The sequence below is a fragment of the Desmodus rotundus genome, chromosome 12 (assembly GCF_022682495.2).
Source record: "Desmodus rotundus isolate HL8 chromosome 12, HLdesRot8A.1, whole genome shotgun sequence".
Lineage (NCBI taxonomy): Eukaryota > Metazoa > Chordata > Mammalia > Chiroptera > Phyllostomidae > Desmodus > Desmodus rotundus.
In genome coordinates this window covers 15812512-15837914 of record NC_071398.1, presented here as the reverse complement: position 1 = coordinate 15837914, position 25403 = coordinate 15812512, and the positions used below count along the sequence as shown (strand labels likewise).

The window sequence follows — 25403 nt, the reverse complement described above, 5'->3', positions numbered from 1 at the left end:
AAATAAGTGTAAAAGGTTTTTCCTAAGGTCTTAATTTCTCACATAGTAAATACTGATACATATAACCCACAGAAAATCTCTTTTAAGTCCTCGGCAATTTTTAAGAGTGTAAAAGAGTGCTGAAACCAAAAAAGTTGAGATCGGCTGCCTTAAAACAGTGTCTCCCAAATTTGGCCATTTATCTGAGTACTACTGTAATTTGCTTTATGTGTTTATTTCTTCAAATTAAATCATTTTGGAAAGTTGAAATGGTGCCCTCATGGACAGCATTATCTATTCTCTCCAATCACCAATTTAAATATCTACGCTTTGTGACATTTAAAAGCAGACTTCGCTACCTGTGTGGCACTTTTTATTAAGTTCCGACTATAAAACAATGTGGCATGCAAGAATGCGTGGGATACAGCTTCATTACTGACGCATTAGACATCTTCAGCCCCTTCGCCCCCCTGTAACTCAAAGTTAATGACAACAGTCCAGTGCACCTACATGTACGCGTTCACTGGCCCCCCCTTTTTTTACAAACAAAACTTAAAATTGATAAACCCCTTTCAAATTCTGCTTACACAATTCCTAAAACTGAAGGTGGCGATACTCTTATCTGCCCCATGCTAGAGAATAGAAATGGAAAGCAGGGGAAGAGAAATGACTAATGCAGCAGAACTTTTGGTTGCTCAAACGTGAATTCCCACCTAGACTCACTCCTCCTCCCCCTGCGGGCTTCCACAGCCTCCCCCCGGTGCTAGCTGTACCATCCGCTCACCACCAGCGTTATGCTGCCGTGTTGAATGTCTGGTTTATAGGCATATAGTACCACCTCCCCAAACAGACAAGCTTGAGAGCACAAGTTGTTACACATTTTTGTATTTCCAGCAGCACTGAGGATAAATACTATATGCAGTTAACTCTCAGTACATATCACCTCAAAGGTAGACAGTGTACAAATGAAAAAAGGTTGAATTCAGGGAGCTGCAATTTTAACCAATACTTTACCCTGTGTCCTCAACTCCCTCTGTCCATCAGGGACATGTAAATACTCATAATGCACAGGTATATGTTAATTCCCTCAGCACCTGATATGGTCAAAGAAAACAGCAGGCAGCTTCGTGTGCAAAATCATATCATTTAACCATACTAAAGAAGTATTCTTTTCCAAATAGGAATGCTTGGACTTTGAGTTCATGTATGTAATTCCACCACATACTCCTCAAGATGCAGAGGCCTTCTGTAAATGAGGTGCATGTGCTTTGTGGTAATGACTTCCAAATTTTTTGCTTATTTAACTTTGCTCTCAGTCATACTTGAGATAGTTGCGGTTGCTAGACAAACGTCCGCTCAATTAGCAAGTTAAAACTCTATTTTGCTGTTTCTTCATGGAGGCAAGATAGTGTAGTTATCACACTATCAGGGAAGCCTCCTGAATTCAAATCCTAGCTCAGCCGCTCACTAGACTGACACTGAGCAGTTTCCAGTGTCCCTGAGCCTTGGTTCCAACATCTGTAGAATGGAATACCAGTAATACCTAGGTCATGGGACTGTTGTGAGCATTGAATGACATACATGTAAACATCACAATACAGGGATTGATACTTCGTAGGCACTCAATTACTATTATCAATAACTTATTTTCACTTTCCCCAGGTATGTGGGAGTTTTCCCAGTTTGGGCGAGTTGTGGGGCTGGGAGGGGCTGGGTGTCTCAAATTTGAGACTTGAACATCACCTCATGCTGCTTCATGTACCTTACCTTGCTCACCCTAACTAAGCCCCTTCCCCCCAAACAGCCACTCCAACTGTGTCCTTTCTCAAATCTCCAGATAACACCTGAGGATCCATACGGAATAATTTGCTTTGGTCTGAGAAGGGGATTCGGTAGACCTCGATTCTAGGTCGTGTCCTATCCCTAATTGGACCGCATGCTCTTTGGGCAGGTTACTTATGTCTTCAGTGAAACTTCAGTGTCTGTGGCTGTCAAAGGTGAGCGCCAGGCTAACGCACTCCCAAGGTAGCTTAAGATTCTAAATTGGAAGCCACTGCAAATCCGTCCCAGACTGTAAATCCCTAAATACTCTCCCCAAACCCAGCTCAAAAGTCACTGGTTGCCTTTTCGGGACTCCTCGATATTTTGTACAAATCTCCAGCATCCACATTACATCCTGCACCCTCAAGAGGTTGGGACCTCACCTACCGTCACGAGCGCCTACCCTCTCTGAAGCTGTTGCTGCAGTCCCCGCCTGGAGCGCTGCAGTAAAGACTGAATGAAACCACGTACCAAGGGGCTTCCACAGTGCCCGGCAGAAGGTAAGCGCTCAAGAGACCCTGGTTAGTATCAATATTCAACGAATCCCATCCCTCCTTGAGCCTGGGTTTCCTCAACGGTAGTGTGAGGCTGGACAGACACTGCCCATAGCCCCCACGGCCGGGGCGGCCGTCAGGGCCTGAGGCCCCGCGAGGGCCTGGGGGCGCACCGTGTAGGATCCAGGGCAGCCGTGGGAGACTGGCAGCCCTGAGAGTCCCGGGTGCAGCCCAGCGCGGAGGTCCGTCCTCTCACCTCCCGGGCTCAGCAGCAGTCTCAACGCCTCCACAATCTGCTCCAGACCGCACGTTTCAGGAGCCCCGCTGCCCGGGTCCCGCCGGGGATCCGCCATGACTAGAGTGGCAGGCGTCAGTTGCGACCAGCTCAAGCGCCTGGGCAGACCTCGGCCGTGGGCTGGGTCGCCGCCATGTTGAGTGTGGCAGGCCCCGCTCGGCGCTGGGGGTGGAGCTACCGGTGTGGGCGGGGCTACTCGGTCAGGAACGCCCTGTTTTCTCCGGGCTTTTTAAGTCTCACTCGCATTAGCTCATTTGGTTAGGGCGTCCTGCCGGTTGCGGGTGGGATGCAGGGTCAGGTGCATACAAGAAGTAACTAATAAATGTACAAATAAATGGAACAAGATGTTCCTGCTTCTAAGTCAATGAATACAAGTTTTTTTAAAACCCTACAGATAACACAACCCCCTTTGATGCACAATTAACTGCAATAAGGAAATTGGCCCTGGCATAGTAGCCCAGTTGGTTAGAGCATCCCTATATGCCGAGGTTGTTAGTTCCACTGGGCACATACAAAAATCAACCAATGAATGCATAAATAAGAACATATAAAGGACCCATGGACAAAGCCAAAAGGGCGTAGGATTGAGGATGGGAGGTGAGCGTGGGTAGGGAGTGGGTGGATGGTAGGGGGAAAGTGGAGACAACTGTGCTTGAACAACAATAAAAAAAAATTAAAGAAAGAATTACACGCTTATGATTTTTCTAATAGATTTTATAATAAAAAAGGAAAAAAAGGAACATGTTTCTGTCTCCGTTCCTCTCTCTAAATAAAAAGGGCAATTAGCCCTGGCTGGTGTAGCACAGTGGATTGAGCATGGGCTTGTGAAGCAAGGGGTCACTGGTTCCATTCCCGGTCAGGGCACATGCCTGGGTTGTGGGCCAGGTCCCCAGTGGGGGACGTATGAGGAGGCAACCACACACTGATGTTTCTCTCCCTCTCTTTTCTCCCTCCCTTCCCTTCTCTCTAAAACTAAATAAATGAAATCTTTACAAAAAAAAAAAAAAAAGGGCAATTAGAAGTAGCTTATCATGAAATAATATGTATTTCAGCATGAAGATATTCATATACCAAAATACTGGGAGACCTAATGAAGCAGGCAGGAAATTGGTCAACCCAGAACTGATAAGGCTATGGAATCCAATAGTTATCAATGACTGAATTCCCAGTAAAGACCCCTGGGAATTAAGGGTTAAGGGTTTCTAACTTCTAAAGCCACATATGATAAGTGGAATGGTTGCATTCTATTTTGCACAATTGACCCTTAAATTTTTACCCCACTGGTCTGAAAACCTTAGTCTATAACCCCCACCACCCACTCCACAAAAAGAAACATCACTGAAGCTTTTCATTTATCTTTTTTTTTTAATATGGGTTAGCTCACTGTAGCCATCAAATGAACAATATTTTTTAAAAAACCCTCACCTTAAGATGTTTATTGATTTGAGAGAGGGAGAGAGAAAACATCAACCAATAGCCTCCCAATCGACTACATGCCCCAAACTGGGATCAAACCCACAGCCTTTTGGTGTAGGGGACCACACTGCAACCAGCTGCGCCACCCGGCCAGGACTCCATTTACAGTACCACTCCCTTTGCTATCAATCAGATACTCGTCACAGGGGAACTCCTCTCCCTACTCAGGTTCTGAACATGGGGGCCTGGAAATTAAGCTGACCAAAGACGGATCAGCGAGAGAAAGCAGATTTTTATTCACATCTTAGAGAATTCACAGAAAAATGTGACTCCAAGAAGTGATTAGAATCTGGGGGAAAAACAAATGACTTTTGAGGAAAGATGAATGAGCCCTTAGGAGATATGATAGTTTTGTGAAAATATCTGTTTAGGTGATTTCCTATCCCAGTAATGTCCTTCTAGTCTCCGGTGATAGCCATCAATCCTCCCTGGTTGTGAAACTCCGGGGGAGATTTATGACTGTTGAATTATTTTGGAAGGCAGATAAGGGGAGTTCAGGAAAAATGCCTCTTCATTAGTAGTATATTCTGCATCCCTTCATCCCTATTGCAACCCAAACTTCAGAGGGTCTTTGCTGTCTCTCCAGGCCAATTCATCAACCTGCAAACAGATGCGCCTTCACAGAACACCCCTTTGGTTCACATGCAGAGCTATGTGAGTCAAAATACTTGCCTCATTCTACCTGACCCATTAATCCAGTCTAGCTTGGCCTTTTCTCTAACATCCTGCTTTTGCTTAAGTAATTTCCTCTACCCAACCCCCCTTGCTGTCCTCCTTATTAATAATAAAAATAAAAGCTAACATTTAGCAGAGCACTGCCATGAGCTAAATGCTTTATATATTTCAACTCATCTAGTCTCACAACTTCCTATGGAGGAGAAACAGTTACGTTCCTACTGGAGATGAGGAAACAGGAGAAAGGTTAAGTAACTTGTCTGAGCCCACAGCTGGAAGGACAGAACCAGAACTTGAACTCAAGCAGCATGGCTCCTGTCTTGGTGTCTTCACCATGTACTGCTCGGTCAGGATCTTCAGAACCAGCCAAGAGGGAAGCGGAAGCGTAGTTCACCAGCCAGGCTCCTGGCCTGGCCCAATTACCTTCTCTCTAGTCTTTTTCAGAAGTCACTCTTCCCTACTGGTACAGCACCCTGCATATAGGGTAAGTAATTTGTAAACAGTTTTCTTTTTTAAAGATGTTTATTTATTTATTTATTTTAGAGAGGGGGAGGGAGAAAGAGAGGGAAACATCCATGTGAAAGAGAAACATCAATTGGCTGCCTCTCATACGCACCCCCGGACTGGGGACCGAACCTGCAACCCAGGCATCTGCCCTGACCTGGAGTCAATCAGCAACCATTCACTTTGCAGAACGATGCCCAACAACTGAGCCACACTGGTCAGTGTGGTACTCTGTAAACAGTTTAATGTTATTGTCTGTAGAACCATAACTCTTCTGTCTTTATCCTTATCCTACCTTCCCCTGACTTTATCATGGTAAAATAGACATAAAAACCAACCATTTTAAAGAAAACAATTCAGCGGTATTGAGTACATTTACGATGTTGTGTACAGCCATCGCCACCATCCACCTCCAGAGCTTTTCACCATCCCAAAATGAATCTCTACTCCCATCCAGTAACTCCCCATTCCCTCCTCTCTGCAGTCCTGCGGCCTCTACTCTACTTCCTATCTCTGTAACAGTGACTATTCTAGGTACCCAGTTTATATGGAACCATACGGCACTTGTCATTTTGTGTTTGGCTTGTTTCACTCGAAATCACGTTTTCAAGGTTCATCACATTGTATCACGTGTCAGGATTTCTCTCCCTTTGAAGGATGAGAATTAACGCAATTTAACCATACAATTAACAATAGTAAAATGTGCCCTTCCTGGTGTGACTCAGTGAATTGTGCACTGGCCTGCAGACAGAAAGGTCGCTGGTTCAATTCCCAGTCAGGGCACCTGCCTGGGTTGTGGGCCAGATCCCAGTTGGGGGTGTGAGAGAGGCAACTAATCGATGTTTCTTTCCCTCTCTTTCTTTTTCCTTTCCCTCTCTCTAAGAATAAATAAGTAAAATATTTAAAACACAAAAAATAAAAGAATACAAATTATTTTAAGAAGTAAAATGTTATATATATTTTACAATTTAAATTTTTTTTTAATATTTTAAAAAGTCATTCAAACTCCTCCAGTGGAGAAAAGTCGAGGGCCTATAGCAGGGTTTCTCAGAGGCACTCCTGCCATGTTGGGCCTGATAATTCTTTGCTGTTCGGGGCTGTCCTGTGCATTGCAGGGCGTTTAGCAGCAGCAGCCCTGGCCTTGACTTGATGTCAGCAGCACCTCCCCAGTCATGACAATCAAATGTGTATCTAGAAATTGCCAAACAGCCCCTGGGAGAGGAGCCCCCAGCGCACCCTGGTGGAGAGCCACTCGTCTAGACTAACTTTGCGACTGGCAATGTTGTTTGAATCTCTGCTTCTGACCCTCTGCTCAGCCCAAAGTTGTCACCCACACCAAGGGAATTTATGGGTTTCACCACACACACATGGATAGATGGTTTTCAAATAAAGTGACCTTGACAGTGCAGCTTCTCCCTACCTTGCCCACAGCAGAACAACACAAAGTTCTGCAGAAGCCAGGTGGGCATGAAGTTTCTTCTTCCGTGTTTAGACTGAACTCACCCATCATTGGTCTTGCCTAGAATTGCGGTGTAAGCAGGTAAAACAAGTTTGACAATGATTTAACAAAATTCTTTAATAAAATTTATAAAAATGAATATCAAGTTTATCAGCTTGAATTGTTTTCCTTTTCCACCCCCAAAGAAAATACAAATTATCATCACCTGCACACATACACACTCAAAACTACCGTGACAATCTACACAGAATTACATCAGTTTAAATTCCTGAAAAATCAAAATGGTTCCAAGAAGTGGTTGCAGGAATGATTTTTCTTCTTCAAAAAAAAAAAAAAAAAAAAAACAAACAGTCGACAGACAATAAAGCAACATAGATAAACTTCTTTTCTGGGGTTGTCAAAAGTTTCTTGATGACCACATTCAACCAGAAGAATATTCAAATCGAGTCCTTACCCTCACCTCCCCTGCTCCTTAAGAAAAACTTTGGGTTTTCCGACATGCTCTCTGTTTTCTTGGAATTTGGGGCAACTGTGTCCGGATCAGCCAGTATTTTCTGTGGACACCAACAAAAGCAAGCGCTTGGGGATTCTGGACTTCAGGTACAAACCATGGTAGGAAGATCCCGGTAGGAAGCACATGTTGAGATTCTTCCACTTTTCCAGAATTTTCAGGGCTAGAGGTAGAGCCACCTCAACCATTCTCAGGCTCAGTTTCCTAAATTGCCAGGCTCAGTGACCATTTCTCCTGTCATCTCCAAGCCTGCGTTTCATGTTTTCCATCTGCTGCGACGTGTCCAATCTTCTCTCTGTGGCTGCAACACTTCAGGTACTGTTCCGAGTCTCAAAATATTCAATATATCACTCCTTTGATTTAGTGATAAACATTAAGAGTTAAGTGGCACCTGAAAACTTACCATCCCATTTGCCAATCAAGGCTCTGCATTTAGAACCAAAGTATCCCGTAATGACATCCGCATGACAATCATTCTTACTCAGAACAAGTTACATATGCAGGAGATGAAAAAAGAAAACTGTACAATACCCACTCATGACATGGCCAGACTAAATACAGCCCCTTACCCTCAAAGGGGCCAACGGTTTCTGACTCACAGAACTCACATCTGGGGCAATGAAAATTCAGAAGCAGTGAAAATGAACATGGGAACATGAGACACTGGTGCAGTGATAGGATAAAAAAATGCACACAAAAATAAAAAAATGTATATAGATACAAAAAAAAAAAATAGGGCAGTCAACCCCTCCCCTTCCTTTTAAAAAAATGAAATAAAACCCTTAAGAAAATCTGCAATTTGCAAGCTTATAAAGAGTGATGAAAAGAAAAAAAGGAGTCAAATTCTTTCTAACACACACACACATTAGATCTATGAAGTGGAAATTATAACTACCCTAACTGCATCACTGATCACAGTCTCTCTTCCCCAGAAATTTATCAAGTGAAGGGAGCTGAAAGACCAGAAAAATTCTTCCTCCATTTCCCATCACAAGAGTATAGGGACCCATCTCCCCATCTGTCTCGAGTCTCCTAGTCGTCCTCACCACCTCCGTACATATCTGCCAGCTTCTTGAAGCGATTGCCCCATTCATGCAGGTAGTCATAGTCCTGGTCTTGGTCTGACTCCGAGGAGTTCAGGGAGCTCAGACTAGCAGCTTCAGAACCACTTCCTTCATAATCAAACACGAGCAGAGAGTCGTAAGGGGGGGCAGTGGGGTCACTGTCGGCCGCCTTCAAGTTCTAAAGAAGGAAAACGACAGGATCTTTCAGTGAAAGGAACCGCACACCTGTTTTCTTAGGCAGGATGCCTTCCCTTGGTGCAAAGTGGACCACATGACAATGCAAACATCTTGTAGAACACCAAGAGCAATCAACACTAATACGTCAAGTTCATACAAACTGTAGCGGAAGACAGGCATGACATGTTGTTAAAGAAAAGAAAGTTACAGGAAAGTATACAGCACATTTTCCCCCTGAACTAATAGGGTAAATTATAGGTAGGCAGGGGAGATATAAGCACCAGCCAATGTGGAGGGACAGAGGCTAAAAACAAGGACAGTCATACCGACCCGTACAGGCAGCATTTCAGCCCAGTAGGCCTGGAAGGCTGAATGCTGAACAGTTAACAGTTAATACCAGTGAGTAGGGTCAGAGGAACTAAGAAAGAACTTACATTTGTTTTCTTTATGTACTTTGTCATAATTTATATTTTTAAAATAACAAGCCATATCCTTTTAGTAATTTTTTTTAAAGAAGCTACAGTCAAATATAACATGCAAATGAATGTGCATGGAGGAGAGAACTTGAATCCAGATGTTATCTAAAAAGGATGGTTGAAACCAGCCCTTCGGGTTCCCAGTTTTCTCTAAGACCCAGTGGCAAGAATGGATGTGGTTTGGTTACTGCCAACACTGCTGTGCTTTGTACAGTCCTCAGTGACAAGCACTCCCATGGGAAGCTAAAGCAAAGCTAGCCCTACCACGAACACTGGCCACAGGGGGGCCACTGGACCAATACAATAGACAAGCCCTGAATCTCATTCCAGTAACTGAGCAAATGATCAGGGAACAGAGTTTAAGAAAACAGGTCTTGTTATTATTATCTAAATTGGTTTTGTGCTCATCCCAGCTCCACTTCCTCCTCATCTTACTCTAAACTAATTCAATGTCTCATTTCCCACCTTCCCTTGCTGATAGGGGCAATCGTGTGACAGTTCTGGACACTAACATGTAGGATTAAACACCTTTCTTGCACAACAGTTTGCTAGTAGAAAGATTTTTGCCCTACGCTCTGCCCTTCCTACTTCATCCTGACTGGAATACAGACCCAAGGCCTGGAAGTGTGGCAGCCATCTTGTGGTCATGAGACAACAGACATGAGAAAAAGGATATACATGTTTGTAGCATGTAGCAGGAAGGTAGAAAAGGCTGCCATTCCAGCCTCAACTACTTAGCCCAGCCTTCTATTTGCAAGAGGTCAATCTACTTCTATTTAAGCTTCTGATATTTATAGCTGAATGCATTTCTGACATATACATCATGAATGGTATTTTTCTGGCCCTCAGGTAGACTTGTGATACATATTTAACATTAACAACCATCAGTGGGATGTAGGGGGAAAGAGACTCATTAGTGAAGCCAAACTGGATCTACTTTGAATTTCTTTAGTTCCCTTTCCAGTTCTATTAAATCCCTTCATAATTCTTGATTTTGCCATGTGGACTCTGCAGATCCACTAAGGCCAATTCGAAATGCTATTATTTCTAAAATTCAGATGACACCCCTACACACAAATAAAACAGGGCTCAGGGATCATGCAAGATGAAAATGTGGTAAAGGGAAGAATCTAGGTTCTTCCTCACTTTTGACACAATTGCTCTTTTCTAAGTTTAGAGAGGAGCTGTGTCTTGGCTTTTCACTTTGCTTACTTACTTCATCGATAAAGTTTCCAATTTCATCCGGATTGGCAGGGCGGGGCCGGTAATGGGGCACACCCAGGAGGGGAGGCGCCACATCATTGCGGGTCACTTCGGGCCGAGCTTCCAGCCCCCTGTGCAGCTGGCTCAAGTCAAAGTCCTTTGGAGAAAAAGGTAAAAGCAGAGCAAAGAGTAAACCAGAAGCAGTCACAAACCCAGGGCTCTAGGTGGTTTACAGGTTATATAGTGCTGCACAGTGCCTTAGCTGCAACTGGGTGATATTTAGTAGCCTGTGCCAGTATAACCTGAAATGACAGTTTTCAACCTAAGAGTCTTCAATATCAACCTAAGAGTCTTCAATATTGACTCTTCACAGGGCATGATTATTCGATTATTTTTCAGCAAACACTCCTTTTCCAACTGCTATCAGTCTCTGCTGCATCCTGTGCTTCCCTTTCTAAACACTGTAGACTTTCAAAAAACTTCTCTGAAAAACTCCAGAGTAAGGCAAGTTAAGACCATCTCCAAATTAGGAAAAAGAAAGAAAGCTTAAAGATTTAACATCTACAGAAAGCAAAAAACAGTTAGCATAGCTAACTAAAATAACTCGGGGGAAACAAAATACTAAAACAGATCGGGTGCTCCATGCCAGGTAATTTGAATGAGTCCATGTTCTGAAACTAGCAATGAGGACAGTAGGCTTTGCAGTCGGGCTACCTGGTTCTAATGCTGCCCAGCTGTGCGACTTTGGGCAAGTTGCTTAACTGCTCTGTGCCTCTGCTCAGTCATCTGAGTGCTGAAAAGTAAGCAATCAATAACTGTCAGCTATGGCATATCATTGTGATGCCCAGTGACAACATCTGTTTTCTTGGGTAAGGCTTTAAAAATAATAATACACGAGGAGGAACCAAGATGGCGGCGTAGGTAGACACACTGCGCCTCCTCGCACAACCAGAACTGACAGAGAATCGAACAGCAAGGGGGACCAACACCAAGAAAATAGAAAATAACCATTCATACAGACTGGTAGGAGGGGCGGAGACGGGCACCGGGGTGGAGAGGACTCGCGTGGCTGTGGCGGGACTGAGACTGGCGGAGTGTGGGACAAATGGCGCAGGCAGTCTGAGCACTAGCAGACCCTGCGGCCCCACATTTGCACAGATAAACCCAGAGGGCCGGACTCAGAGTGGCGGAGAGCGGGGCAGGCAGAGTGGCGGGTAGCACCCGGCGGCCCACATTCGCCCACAGATAAACTGGACAAACGGCAGGGAGCGAAGCAGACTGCGTAACCCGGGGCTCCAGCTCGGGGAAATAAAGCCTCAAAACTCTGATTGAAAACGCCTGTGGGGGTTGGGGCAGCAGCAGGAGAGACTCCCAGCCTCACCGGAGAGGTCGTTGGAGAGACCCACAGGGGCCTAGAGTGTGCACAGGCCCACTTACTCGGGAACCAGCACCAGAGGGGCCCAGTTTGATTGTGGGTATCGGAGTGGAAGATTGAAATCCCGAGGAGAGTGAGGCGGGCGCCATTGCTCCCATTCGGCCCCTCCCCCACGTACAGCGTCACAGTGCTGCAACCAGCATTACCCCGCCCTGGTGAACACCTAAGGCTCCGCCCCTTAAAGTAACAGACGCGCCAAGACAAAAAAAAAAAAAAAAAATGGCCCAAATGACAGAACACTTCAAAGCTCCAGAAAAAATACAACTAAGCGAGGAAGAGATAGCCAACCTATCGGATGCACAGTTCAAAGCACTGGTTATCAATATGCTCACAGACTTGGTTGAATCTATTCGAAAAACAGATGAAAAAATGAAGCCTATGCTAAGAGAAACAAAGGAAAATGTACAGGGAACCAATAGTGATGAGAAGGAAACTGGGACTCAAATCAATGGTGTGGACCAGAAGGAAGAAAGAAACATCCAACCAGAAAAGAATGAAGAAACAAGAACTTGGAAAAATGAGGAGAGGCTTAGGAACCTCCAGGACACCTTGAAACGTTCCAACATCCGAATTATAGGGGTGCCAGAAGGAGAAGAGGAAGAACAAAAAATTGAAAACTTATTTGAACAAATAATGAAGGAGAACTTCCCTAATCTGGCAAAGGAAATAGACTTCCGGGAAGTCCAGAAAGCTCAGAGAGTCCCAAAGAAGCTGGACCCAAGGAGGAACACGCCAAGGCACATCATAATTACATTACCCAAGATTAAATGCAAGGACCTACATCCAAGATTACTGTATCCAGCAAAGCTATCACTTAGAATGGAAGGGAAGATAAAGTGCCTCTCAGATAAGGTCAAGTTAAAGAAGTTCATCATCACCAAGCCCTTATTATATGAAATGTTAAAGGGAGTTACCTAAGAAAAAGAAGATCAAAAATTGAAACAGTAAAAATGACAGCAAACTCACAGTTATTAACGGCCACACATAAAACAAAAACGAGAGCAAACTAGGCAAAGAACTAGAACATGAGGGTTGTCATTAAGGGAGTGGGAGGGGGAGAGAGGGGGAAAGGCACAGAGAATAAGTAGCATAGATGATAGGTGGAAAAAAGACAGGGGGAGGGTAAAAATAGTGTAGGAAATGTAGAAGCCAAAGGACTTATAAGTATGACCCATGGACAGGAACTATGGGGGGGGAATGTGGGAGGGAGGGGGGTGGGCAGGATGGAGTGCAGTGGGGGGGGAAATGGGACAACTGTAATAGCATAATCAATAAATATATTAAAAATAATAATAATAATAATAATAATAAAAATAATAATACACAAAGTGACACAGAACTATTTCAAATGTCTGCCTTCTAACCATTGCCTCTGCCAAATATAGCGATTGCCATTAAGATATTTACTACAGTTTAAAAAACCCACCTGGTCCTCTTCTCCACCTCCTTCTTCATCATAGTAATAAACGTTGTCCCGGGTGTCATCTTCTGGGGGCAGTAGGGGCTCTTTGACCACCCGTTTCCTCCGCAGAAGCAGCAGAAGCAGCAGGATCAGGACTGTAAGGGGAAGAGACAGTGGTGAGAGGCGGAGGGCAAGAATTCCGTAAGCTGCAGCTGTCACAGAGTACCACGGCCTCGCATCTCAGACAGGCGGCTGTCAGACAACCCACATGGTGATGTGCACACCCCCGAAGACAACATATACAGCACAACGGACTGGACAATGATATGTGAATTCAAGTGTAGTCTTAAATTCACCACTGGATCTTAAACCAACCAGGGGAAACCTTAAGGGCAAAGGCCACGAGGCAGGACCGTGCTGGGTGTGACTACAGACAGAGGGAGCCAGCGTGGCTGCAGCAGGGTGAGTGAGCGGGAAAGAAATGTTGAGGCCAGAGGGGTGGGCCAGGATGTGTGGACCACTGCAGGACTCTGGCTTTGGTTCTCAGTACGCTGATGCCATTGCCGTTCTGTGAGCAGAATTCCGTCGGCCTAAATGTGATTAATACGTGCATATCATTGTTAATCAGTTACAGGGGTGAGGCACAGACTATTTTAAAAAATCACCTGGTATATTCCTTCTCTGAAGATAAAAATCATGTAAGCAAGCTTTAAAAGCTATTTAATTTCCAAGGTTTTTGCCTGATCTTGGGATAGTTCCAAGATATATACAAATAATATTTAATTTTAAAAAAATATTAAACTATTTACTATAAGTGAAAAAAAAATGTAATTCAGTGTGTTTCCTTTATAGATGCTTGTGCCCAAATACCTATATATGATACCCTCATGAAGCATCACTGGAATGAAACAGAAGGTTACATTAACTTGGGGAAAAGATTTCTTAGAAGTACCCAACCTCCCTATTGTTTCTGAAATGAGAAAGATTTCAAAATCTTATCCAAAACTAAGCAACATAACTCCCTTGGCCATAATTCATTAAGCAGGAATACCGAGCACTTCCTTGGTGGGCCAAGACCTGCGTCTCAGCACTGAGGACACAGCGCTGAGGACAGTGCAGGTTGCAAGTGCCCCCACCCACACAGAGCTTGGAGCAAGCGAGAGCCAGAGGCACGCCATTGTTCCTACGAGGTTGCTTCTTACGGAATATTACCTCGATGTTCCTTAAAGGACAATAATCAAAGCACAGCATATTGCTGTCACTTCAGGAAGCACCAGCCCATCCCGGCTGCACCAAAACGCAAGCACAGAGTAAGCAGTCACATACTGACGGACTGCATAAAAGCTCTCACACCCTGGTGCCTCTCCGGGACATTCTTTAGACGCATGAGTCCTGTGACTGCCCATCAGGAATAAGAAGCTAGAAATCTGAATCCTGGCACTGCTTCTGCTGTAAGTGTTGTTTCACACTTGAACAAAATGTTCTCAGCCTAACGAAATATACCCATAGCACATTTAGGTAATGCTATTGTAAAAATGCTATCAATATTTTAAGTGTAACAACAGTCTTTACTATTTTCCTCAGAACGAAAGTATTAATTTAATAACCACTGTCCCTGAGACAGGCTGGCCCATGGAAATACAATCTGCCCAGCCAGTGAGTGGGCTGGCAGGACTTGTGTCACCACCCCTGGGACCATGACAGAGGAAGGTGAACCACCTAGTCCTGTGGCAGCAATAAAGCCAGAAAGTTCAATTCTAAACACTTGTCTTCCTTCCCAATTTTGAGAGGACACAGGCAGCAGAGGGCAGGTGCAAGCATTTACTGAAGGTCAAAAAATAACCCCTTCTCGAACCCATGGAAGCGGCGGCGGCTGTAGGCTCGATGAAGCCTGCGCGGACTCTAGATTAAAAGCCCCAGCGCTGTTCCCGTTGCTCCCTCCAAGAACTGTCTTTGACTCCATCGGCCTCATCCCTGCCCTACAGAGTGCAATCAAGCCATCCTCTCTCCTCCGTGTCTTCTCACGTTGGAAACTCCACAAATGCCCCTCGGGCCTACCTGGATCCCACCAGCCCTGAAGCCCAACCATCCTCTGTCTGCCATCAAACCTTTTTTCAGACTCAGTGAACAGCCCCCTCTTTGGACTGCAAAGCATTTGTGACCTAGACCACTCTTCTAGCCTCTAACTATACACTGTCTTCAAAGGTTTTCTAATTCACTTGTCACTGCTAGATTTTTGAAACTGTAAAAGCATCTGTGTCAACCGAGGTGGGTTCAGGCGATATCAGTATCTAAAGACTATGGCAGCAACTGCCAAATTTTTCCCAGTATCCTTTTTCTCCTGCATCCTTTCAGTCACTGATACTGACCGTGTACCCCACACTCTACCCCTACCCTCTGCTAAGTTTTAATCAGGCACATGGTCATCCAGTTAAGAGTGGGAACTTCCAGGGGTGGCAGTGGTTGGGAAAAGGGGGTGTGAGTGACAGTGATGTATGCAGGTGTGCCTTACCCTTCCTTGATCATCCCTCCTTGAGGATGGGATGTGCAGGTGGGGAGCCGGCTGGTTCTGACCATGCTAATGAGGACAGCCTCCCAAAGCCTTGCTCCCCTGAGATGGTCCAAGGACCTGCAATGCTCAGCCATCACCTAGGAGCTGGTTAGAAAAGCTGAATCTGAGGCCTCACCCCAAGTCTACTAGATCAAAATTCTCACAGCCTCACAAAGAGGCCCAGGTGATTTGTATGCTCTTGAGCTTGAGAAGCATCACCCTGAGGGACTGGAAGGACAATATAATAGGACTGGGCCCCCTGTTGATTTAATGCAAGGGAAGGCCTTCCAGTCTCAGACCACTGACCTCTGAAGCATTCAGCAAGTGAGAAGACTTCCCCCATTTTAGAGGTCGAAGTGCACTTGTCAGCGGTACTTACTTAGCAAAGCAAGGATGCCGCCAAGAATCCCCAGAATGGCAGGAAGCTCCAATCCTGCTTCAACATAAGCCGCGTTCCTCTTACAGCTGATAACGACCCCTTCACAGTCGCACACATACACATCCAAGGTGGTCACCTGGTCTTTGTTCTGGTAATCTTCGAGCCTGAGATTTATTTTGTGTTCACCCAACTCTAAGGTTTTCTTTGGCTTCAAAAGGAGAGATTCGTGTCCTAGAGGAAGCAACAAAAACAAAGGATGGAACCAGGGCAGAAAAAAAAGTTCACGGTAGAATAAGATGATTAAGGAACTAAAGACATTCCAAAACTGAGTAAAGACAGCAGAGCTGCTTGGATCGCAGATTACCCTGAGCAGTATGTTGCAAAGTCAACCAGCAAAGAAAAGAGACCTTTGGTGGAATGCCTCACATGTAGAAGGGACAAAAAACAAGCATCAAACGAAAGGGAATGTCAGAAAGGGAGGTGGGGGTGGGGGTGGGGGCAAGGGAAGTATGAGAGTCAGAGCAAAGTTTCCGGAATGAGCCTCGCGTTCCCACCTGGGTCGTTGTACTCGATGGTCCAGTTGACACTCGCCCCGTGTGTTAGTTCTGCTGTGAAAGGAGACGTGTTGGGGGGAAGATCAGGATCAATGATGTTGATAACATGAGGCTGTGGATCCCTCTGGCAGAACTCCACACTCCGAGGATCTGGGACCGGGGCGTTGTCATTCACATCAGAGAGGATCAGGAGAAGGGTTCCCGTTCCAGTAGCAAGTGGCGAACCTGAGAGGACATACAGAGGATGTACCACAGCTCAGGAACTTTGACAAGTCCCCACTGCCTCCCACCAGACAGAGCCCAGAGCTCGTCCTGGCTCTTCAGGGCCACCTGCCCACAGAGCCTCCTGTCCTGCCAGCCTCAGGGCATCTTCACTTCCCTGTGGGCAGGCCTCAGACATTCCCCATTTGACAACAATTATTCATGTTATTCCTCATACCAAGAACACCCCTTCCTCTTCTTTACCTATCTTTATTCATCCATTGATTTTCCACCCCTCTAACAAGTCCTCATGGTCCCCCACCAGCTCTCCCTTTTCTGAACGTCTGTGGCTTTAAGGTCACTGTCAAAGGGTTGAGCCTTTTAAAATAGCTACAAGTTGCTTTCAAAATAGATTTGCAAGTTCATACACACTTCCATTTGCATTTCTTCTACATCCTGATGGAGCATCTAGCATATGGTAGTAGAAAATGTAGCTACTCAGGAAATCATCATCGATATTAGTATATTGTAGAGGAAAAAAAAAAAAAAACCAGGGGCTATATCACAAACCTGTAATACTTTTTTTAATGAGCTATAGTTATAGCTGGGAGGCAAGACTATAGTGATTATTTTTCCTTTTTATCTATTTTGGGAGGGTGGGTTAAAGATAACACATAGCATAAAATTTACCATCTTTTTAAGTGTACAGGTCAATAGTGTTAGTATGTTCACACTGTTGAGAAACAGCTCTCCAGAACTTTCCCAACTTGCAAAACTGAAACTCTTTATCCACTAAACAATTCCCCATCCCCCCTTGAGTCCCTAGTAATTGCCACTCTACTCTCTGTGTCTGTGAATTTGACTTTACTACCTCACGTTAGTGGACTCGGACAGTATTTGTCCTTGTGTGACTGGCTTACTTCAATTAGCATAACGTCCTCACTGCCCATCCATGTTGCAACACGTGACAGATTTCCTCCCTTTTTAAGGCTGAATAATATTCCACTGTGTGTACGTATGCACCACATTGGTTTACCCATTCATCCGCGGATGAATTTTTTACTTCATCATGTGAATTGTTTTTAACAATGAGCAGGTATCGCTTAACATTTTTAATTTTAAAAAACCTTTTTTTAATGAGCTGATAGATTTCCTGATGAAACTTCCTTCTCCTCTTAGACCTACACTGAGAACTGTTGAGTCAAGCACAAAATTAAGGAATAATTCAGAATGACTACACCTGAGCCATTATTAGTTCGGGGGTCAGCAAAGTACAGCTTTCTGCCAAATTAGGAAAACAGCTCTGCTCATTCCTTCAGCGACTGTCTGATGATGCTTGTAGACACTAGCAACCAAGACTACGTGGACCACAGAGGCTAAAATGTTGAATCCTTGGCCCTTTAGAGAAAGGCTGCCGGCCCTTGCTTTGGACACCATTCTTTCAGCTCAGCTCAGGCCAGTGTGGAACGGCAGCTGAAGCAGTGGGTTAGCTTTCCCTCTATGCGAAAGCGTTTTGCAAACAGAGTCCTGTCATGGCCTTACTTGCCTTTCCCTCTGCTTTCCAGATGGTCAGGTCTGGAACCACTACCTCGGAGGTTGAGGAATGAGAAAAGGGAAGAGAATTTAATCACAGGAACCGCTAGCAGGTCTTTTGAACAGTAATTCTGCTTTTGAGTATCTGTTTGAGGGAAACAGTTGTACACAGGGGCATGTACAAGGATGTTACTTTATCACTCACATAAATACTGAAAAATAGAAAACAACCCCAGCGGTCTTTCAGTGAGCAAATGATTAAATTATACTGTATCCAGATAACATCATTTGATTGAAAAGAGGTACAGGCATACCCTGTTTTGTTGTGTGTTGCTTTTATTTATTTATTTATGCTGCAATTTTTCCACAGGGGAGGCAAGACCCTCCACTGGCAAACAGATTGTAAGTCTATATTGTGGAGGTCTAGAACTGAACCCGCGGTAGCTCTGATGCATGCCTGCAGATCTATAAGGTGCCATGATACATCCCTGTGTCTTAAAAACATATATTCAAAACATACAGACAGTCCTCAATGTGCATGTTCTAGGTAACAGGCACTTTCTACATAAATTAACTCATCTGAATTCTGACAGGATATTACCATTTTGTCAGATAAAGGAACGGACATAAAAATTCGGTAATATGTCCAAGGTCACGTAGACATTCAGCTTTGGATCTAGGAGCTAACTCAAGCAGTCTGCCTGCCGGAAGAAGTGGGGTTCAGGTACAGAGGGAATGGTGAAAAGGAACTTCTGCTTGACCCAAATTATTTGCATTTTTGACAAAGAGAATGCTTTTGTTTAAGAATAAAAGAAAAAGGAGGAACTCATGCTTCCAAAAGAAGGGGCGGGGGGGCTGGGAAGCAAGCTACGTGAGGCAGCAAAGGCCGGAGGGGAAGGGTGTCCTTACCGTTGTCGGTAGCTATGATGAGGGCCGTGTACGTGCTATTTTTCACGTGCTCAAAGTTCTCTCTGTCCATCTCGGCCCGAGTGGAAATGGCACCAGTGTCTGGATTAATCTCCAGCCAGTTGGCAGTGTCCCTCCAAATCCGATACCTGAAAAGGCACGAGCTCCGGCTTAGAGCGGGAACAGCAATCCGCAGGTAGCTGATGAATTCTAAAGTTTCTGTTTGCGGAACTTTAGTTCTAACTTCTTTCATGGTTGACTTCCACATTAAAAAAATAACAATAATAACACCTATATAAAAGTTGCCAGAAATATATGTTGACCACTCATGTGCCCTTCACCTACATCTACCCATTGTTAATATTTCACTCTATACAAAAGCTGACACACATATACACAATGTCTTGTTTTGCTGAACCATGAGAATAAGTTGCAGATGTAATTTTCCTTGCCTCGTAAATGCTTCAATATGCTATCTGCAAAGAATAAAGGTATTCTCTAATATAATCAACAATTAGATTTTCAATTTCAGGAAACATAACCTCATAAAATATTATTAATAAATATATGACACATACTCAAGTTGTCGATTTCTCTACAATTGCCCGGCGTAGCAGCACCTCTGCCCTGACTTGGGACCCAGTCCAGGGTCATGCGTGGCACTCAGCTGTCATGTTTCTTTGGTTTCCACTCATTTGGGACCATTCCTTAGCCTGTCTTTCCTTTCTTAACACTAACATTTTGGAAGTATGCAGGTAGGTTGTTTTGCAGAAAGCCCCTCCATTTGGATTTGTCTGGTTACTCCCTCATAATTAGATTTAGTTAAGCATCTTTGGGGCATAGGCAAGAACACCGCTGTATCCTTCTTGGTGCATCTCATTAGGAGGCACATGGCGTCTGCTTGTTCTTTTTGTTGAGGTTCCCTTTGATCACCTGGATAAAGGAGGGGCCCCAGGCTTCCTCACAGTAATGGTATTATTTTCCTTTTTATAGTTAATCTATAATCTGAAGGGGGAACCATTGAGAACGCCCTGTTCGCAAACTTTCATCCCATAAATCGAGCGTCTATGGATGAATCTTGCCTGACCATGAGTACTATGAGTCTCACGTATTTGTAAAAGCAAGCTCTTTCAGAACAGCTCCCCAAAGGGTTGCAGGAGTTCTCAAATGGTGGTGCCATTCAACACCTGTACCATTAGCGTCTGGAGATTTGGGGTGACAGAGTAACTTGGGGATGGGCTGCTGCATTGGCATTTAATGGTAGGTGTGAGGGAGGCTAAAGCTCCTTATGATCTTGCAGAGCAAAACAAAAGTTTTATTCAAAATGCCAAGACAGCCCTTTCCGCCATCTTTCTGTGCCACCATAATGGTGTGTGTGAATGCCTTAGCTGTTGCCAAAGAGATGCGCGTGCCAGGTTCTTACTAGGCCACGCTCCAAAGTCATTGTCTACTTTCTATCTAACACTGTCAGTTCGGTTTCACTGCACTGACAACCCCAATGGGCCTCACGGACCGTGAAGAAACAAGAGGAAAGCACACAGGAGGAAAAATCTGGGATTCTTTTTCTAGGGATGTAACGCATACATGCAAATAAAATGCTGCAATGGACAAAAAAAAAAACCGCCAAGAGAATCCTGTTAAGCAGCGCATTATTAGGAGTATCGGAAACTCCATCAGAAGAAACAATAGCGTGAAAACAGAGCTATGCTGCTGAGTTACTCATGGGGTCATGGAAAGGCTCAGAAAGGGAAGCAAAGAAGCCTCAGGAGGTAAGGGCACCTGCGGGTTCTTCCTCACTTCCTTAGAAGTGAGTACAAAGTAATGAATTTCATAGAGTGGTCTTTATCCAGGGGTAAGGGCCTCTACGCACACTATTGAGACTTGGTCCCTGAACTTGACCAAGCGAGGCTTTGAACTACCTGTTTCACTACTGCAAGCTAAGATATCAAGCCAGCCGGGAAGCTATATATAACCCGGGGCTTTATCACTGAACATAAACACTACAATATTGCCTTTGGTTCTTTACTCTCCTTTTGAACTTTGATTAGAAGAAACACATCTTATCAGGTTTTATATTTTGGACCACCTGGACGAATCCCTGGATTATGAGCATTACATTGACCACATGTACAAAATTGTAGTATTTTAAGGCAAATCTCAAACATTAGAAGACTTCTTCTGTAAATACTTCAGTATACACCTTATATAGGTAAAAGGTCTCTTTAATACATAATCACAATGTCCCTAACACACCCAACAAAAACAATAATAATTAATGTCATCTAATGCCAAGTCTATGTTCAAATTTTTCTAATTGCCTCAAGGGTATTTTTTTTATTTTATTTATTTACTTTTAGAGAGAGGGAAAGAGAAGGAAAAAGACAGGGAGAAGAAAAACATCAATGTGTATGAGGTACATCGATCAGTTGCCTCTCACATGACCCCAACTGGGAACCTGGCCCACAACCCAGGCATGTGCCAAGACTGGGAACTGAACCGATGACCTTTCAGTTCACAGGCTGGTGCTTAATCCACTGAGCCACACCAGCGAGGACTCATGGGTACCTTTTATAGTTGGATTGTTGAACCTATATTCAAGCACAGTCTACACATTGCAATTGATTAGTCTCAATACTCTTTATAGTGGTCATCCTCACCCTTTTGCCATTTATTCGTTGAAGAAATGTCATTTGTCACACAATTCCCACATTCTGAATTTGGCTGTCTGCTTCCTCATGGCATTTAACTTGTTTCTTCATTCCCTGTAATTCTTCAATGTCAGATCCCTAAGACTTGATTAGATTCTGTTTCAACTTTTGTTTTCTCTGAAAAGATTTCTTTAGTGGCACTGTACACATACTATTGCATCCCATCAAGCGGCACATCCAGTTGAGTAGTCCCTGCTCTTTTTAGTAAATGTTAAAATTAATCAGGAGGTTTGGGTGTTATCTGCCTGGTTCCTCCATTTTAAAACTCTGCATCGTCCTTGACCCAGCGATGCCCACAGCCACAAAGATCGCTAACGGGACCCTTTACACAGCTCATCCTGTGTAGTGCGTGCAGGGTGAAAGTTATTTACGAGCCCTTTCACTCAGGGTAGAATTAACACTTCCAGAATAACCTCGGAAGTTGATGCCACACAAATTCTTTTTGTCTGTTTTAAGTTCCGTAAGTCATGGGCACTGAAGCCAAAACATAAGCACCATCCACAACAAGAACACACTCAACTACCAAGCATGACTCTGCTCTGGATTTGCGTAACATTGTTATGAACAGTGCAGAGCATTCTGACGGGTTCCTCTAAAGCAGACATTAACAAGTAGGAATCTATCTCCCTGAGAAGTGAATACAATCGAGGAGGGGCCTCTGCTACCCCAGGAAGCCATACTGTTACCAACGAGACACACATGTCATGTTTGGGCTTTGCTTTAACACTTTTTCCGAGTCAAACCCAGCTCTCAAAAGTCTAAGGACATTGTTGCCGTTGGTTTTATATGTGTTTTCAGCATCCGTGGCTGTAATTTACACTATAGAGGTGTCTTCAAGTTTAAAGAGAGCAACAAACCACTTATAAACAATACCATGTATGTAAATTACAACCACACCATTACAACCTACTATACTGCGTGACCTCAAAGAGGGAAAGCACAGTAAACCTAGAATGGCTGGCTCTGGAGGGAATGGAAAAGGTGTGGCGAATGGGGATAAAAAGAAAAAAAATTTAAAGGCCAATTAAGAGAAGTGTCTTGCATAGACCAATGATGATAAAATACTATAAACTAAATATTTTATATATACACACATACCCACACCCAGTTGCTGCAAGTCCGCTGAAAAATCCACACTTACGTTATCTTCTGTTCCATGAATATGTCTGGATCTTGGGCAGTGTAGGATGTGATTTCCTGCCCCACTGGAAAGTCTTCAGACACCTCCACTCTCTTTTGGGGAGGTATGAAAATGGGGGCTTCATTCACATCCATCACGTCCACAGTGACGGTGGCCGTGGACGTGGGCAGAGTGACATCAAAGGGGGCCACATTCTTCACAGTCACGTAGAGAATGTACTGCTGCTTGGCCTCAAAATCCAAGCCCTAAAGAGCAGAAAAATGAGTTTAAACAATGTTTATGCCAATAGAGGAAAAGAGAAATCCTTAATTATTATTGCTTTCATGAACAATGTGTCAATGATCCTCAAACCTGGCTGCACTGAACTTGAGAACCCCAAAAGAACATGAACTCACGAAATCTGAAACAGCAAGCTTCAGCTACCAAACACCAGCACGCTAAGACCAGTCAGCATGTTCACATCCTGTGTGACAAGTTGTCTACGTGACAGTAGATGGACAGAAGATCCCCTTTGTCCCCCTCACTAACCCAGGGAGTTTAAAATCAGCCAGCAACCAGGTCAAATCCCAGCTGGGCCATTTCCTAGCTGTGTGATTTGGGTGATGTACCCTCTGGGTCTGTTTCTACACCCAAGTAAGTAGGAAAAGGAGCTACCTCACAGAGGTGCTGTAAAGAGTAACCTGGGGATTTTTATGAAAGCCTTATGTAGTAGAAACTCAAATTGCTGGGCTCTTTTTACAGTTGATAGATAGAATAATAACAAAAAATGTTGACGTCAAAGTTCAGTGGGAGATAAGATTATGTGACGTGCTAAATAATTTGGAAATGAAGGGTCCTCTCACTTGCTTGAAAGGAAGTCCAAGTTCTGGGGCTGATCCAGAGATCTGTTAACTCTCTAACGTCAACAACAATCACTAAACTTCTTAGCTTTCAAGTTCTCAAGTCATCTTTTTTTAAAATTGATTTTGGAGAGACAGAAACATCAATTTGTTGTTCCACTCATTTATGGGTTCATTGGTTGATTCTTTTTTTTTTTTTTTAAAGATTTTACTTATTTATTTTTAGACAGAGGAGAAGGAAGAGAGAAAGAGAAGTAGAGAAACATCAATGTGTGGTTGGCTCTCACACGCCCCCCACTGGGGGCCTGGCCCACAACCCGGGCATGTGCCCTGACTAGGAATCAAACTGGGGACCCTTTGGTTCACAGACAGGCACTCAATTCACTGAGCCACACCGGCCAGGACCATTGATTGATTCTTAAATGTGCCCTGACTGGGATTGAACCCGCAACCTTGGTGTATCAGGATAACAATCTAAACAACTGAGCTACCCGACCAAGGCTCTAAGACATCTTTCAAACAGTCGTAGAAGGCCCATTTGTAATATAATCCAGCAAAATAGCAGAGCCCAGAAAATCATTTTTGCTCTCATTTTTAAGATGGATATGAGCTGTAGGCAAATGTTTCAGGGAAAGAACCTATTAAAACAGATAGTACTTCCTTTTCAATTTTAGGATGCTGGGTAGGAGCTTCCTGACTTCTCATAGAAGCCTGAAGTGTCACTGCGAGCCCCAAATGGCCCACAGAACCTGGGAGATCCAGCCACCCCTACCCCGCCATCGCTATGCTAATCTACTCAGAGGACACACGGGACTAGGGAGTGGGCAGCTATTGATAGCTGTGCTGTCAGTTTCTGCACCTTGCCAGGCACCATACCAACCTTATCCGTTTTCAAAATGCCATCATTGGTTACTGGGTCTGTGATGACTACAAATTGTCCCTCCTCGTCATTTAATACAGTGTACACGGCCTCCCACGCAGGGGTATTGGGGACATCGGCATCAGTCACTTTGAGCGTAGTGATTACGGCATTGGCCTCGTTCTCAGGGACCTGCCCCTGGTACTGCAGAGCAAAGGAGAAGATGGGTCACATATGACATCCTGAGACACGATAATGAAACTAGGTCCCAGAGGGCTAAGGGGATGCTTTCTGAGCCCAGGTTTAGAGGAGAAGAGTCTCAGAGGAAGTGGTCCCTCAAGAGCAGGGCCCTTACTTCCTGTCTGTGGATCAGCTAGCTCTCAGGAGCATCCTTCTTCCTGAGTCCCTGAACCAGCTTTGCAAGGCCCTGGCTATCCGAGCCCCTCGGCTCACTCTGGCCCAGTTATTGACTGAGTTAAAAAATTCTGAAATTCTTAACCCAGTTTACAAGGTCCTGCAGGACCTGACCTCATTTGGTTCTACACTGTTTTTACAGTTCTTGCTTTACGTTAAGCTTAAGTCAATGCATTTTGCCTATGCTGGTCCCTCTGCCTCAACACTCTTCCACCCTCCCCATCCCACATTTGCCAACATCCTCAAGTCTTACTGTAAAGGTTACTCACTGTCACAATGCCTAGGGTAAGGTGGTGGACACTGCTAATGGCCTACTGAACGTCTATTCTCCCCTTCTCCACTCACTG

The 25403-nt window shown here is 44.3% G+C and overlaps 2 protein-coding genes across 2 annotated transcripts in view; both read right to left on the bottom strand.

The window, feature by feature from the left end:
• TANGO6 (transport and golgi organization 6 homolog) overlaps positions 1-2666 on the bottom strand; it is a 136345-nt gene extending 133679 nt beyond the window's left edge. The window contains exon 1 of the mRNA XM_024556161.4: positions 2551-2666. Coding sequence (XP_024411929.2) covers positions 2551-2647 — 97 coding nt within the window. The 5' untranslated portion in view covers positions 2648-2666. The remainder of the gene's footprint in view (positions 1-2550) is intronic.
• Positions 2667-7040: 4374 nt separating this feature from the next.
• CDH1 (cadherin 1) overlaps positions 7041-25403 on the bottom strand; it is a 75179-nt gene continuing 56816 nt past the window's right edge. Inside the window, exons 9-16 of the mRNA XM_053914739.2 lie at positions 24664-24846; positions 22945-23189; positions 19099-19244; positions 16456-16680; positions 15902-16132; positions 12996-13126; positions 10148-10291; positions 7041-8456 (exon numbers count right to left, since the gene is read on the bottom strand). Of these exons, the coding sequence (XP_053770714.1) occupies positions 8247-8456; positions 10148-10291; positions 12996-13126; positions 15902-16132; positions 16456-16680; positions 19099-19244; positions 22945-23189; positions 24664-24846 (1515 nt within the window). The 3' untranslated portion in view covers positions 7041-8246. The remainder of the gene's footprint in view (positions 8457-10147; positions 10292-12995; positions 13127-15901; positions 16133-16455; positions 16681-19098; positions 19245-22944; positions 23190-24663; positions 24847-25403) is intronic.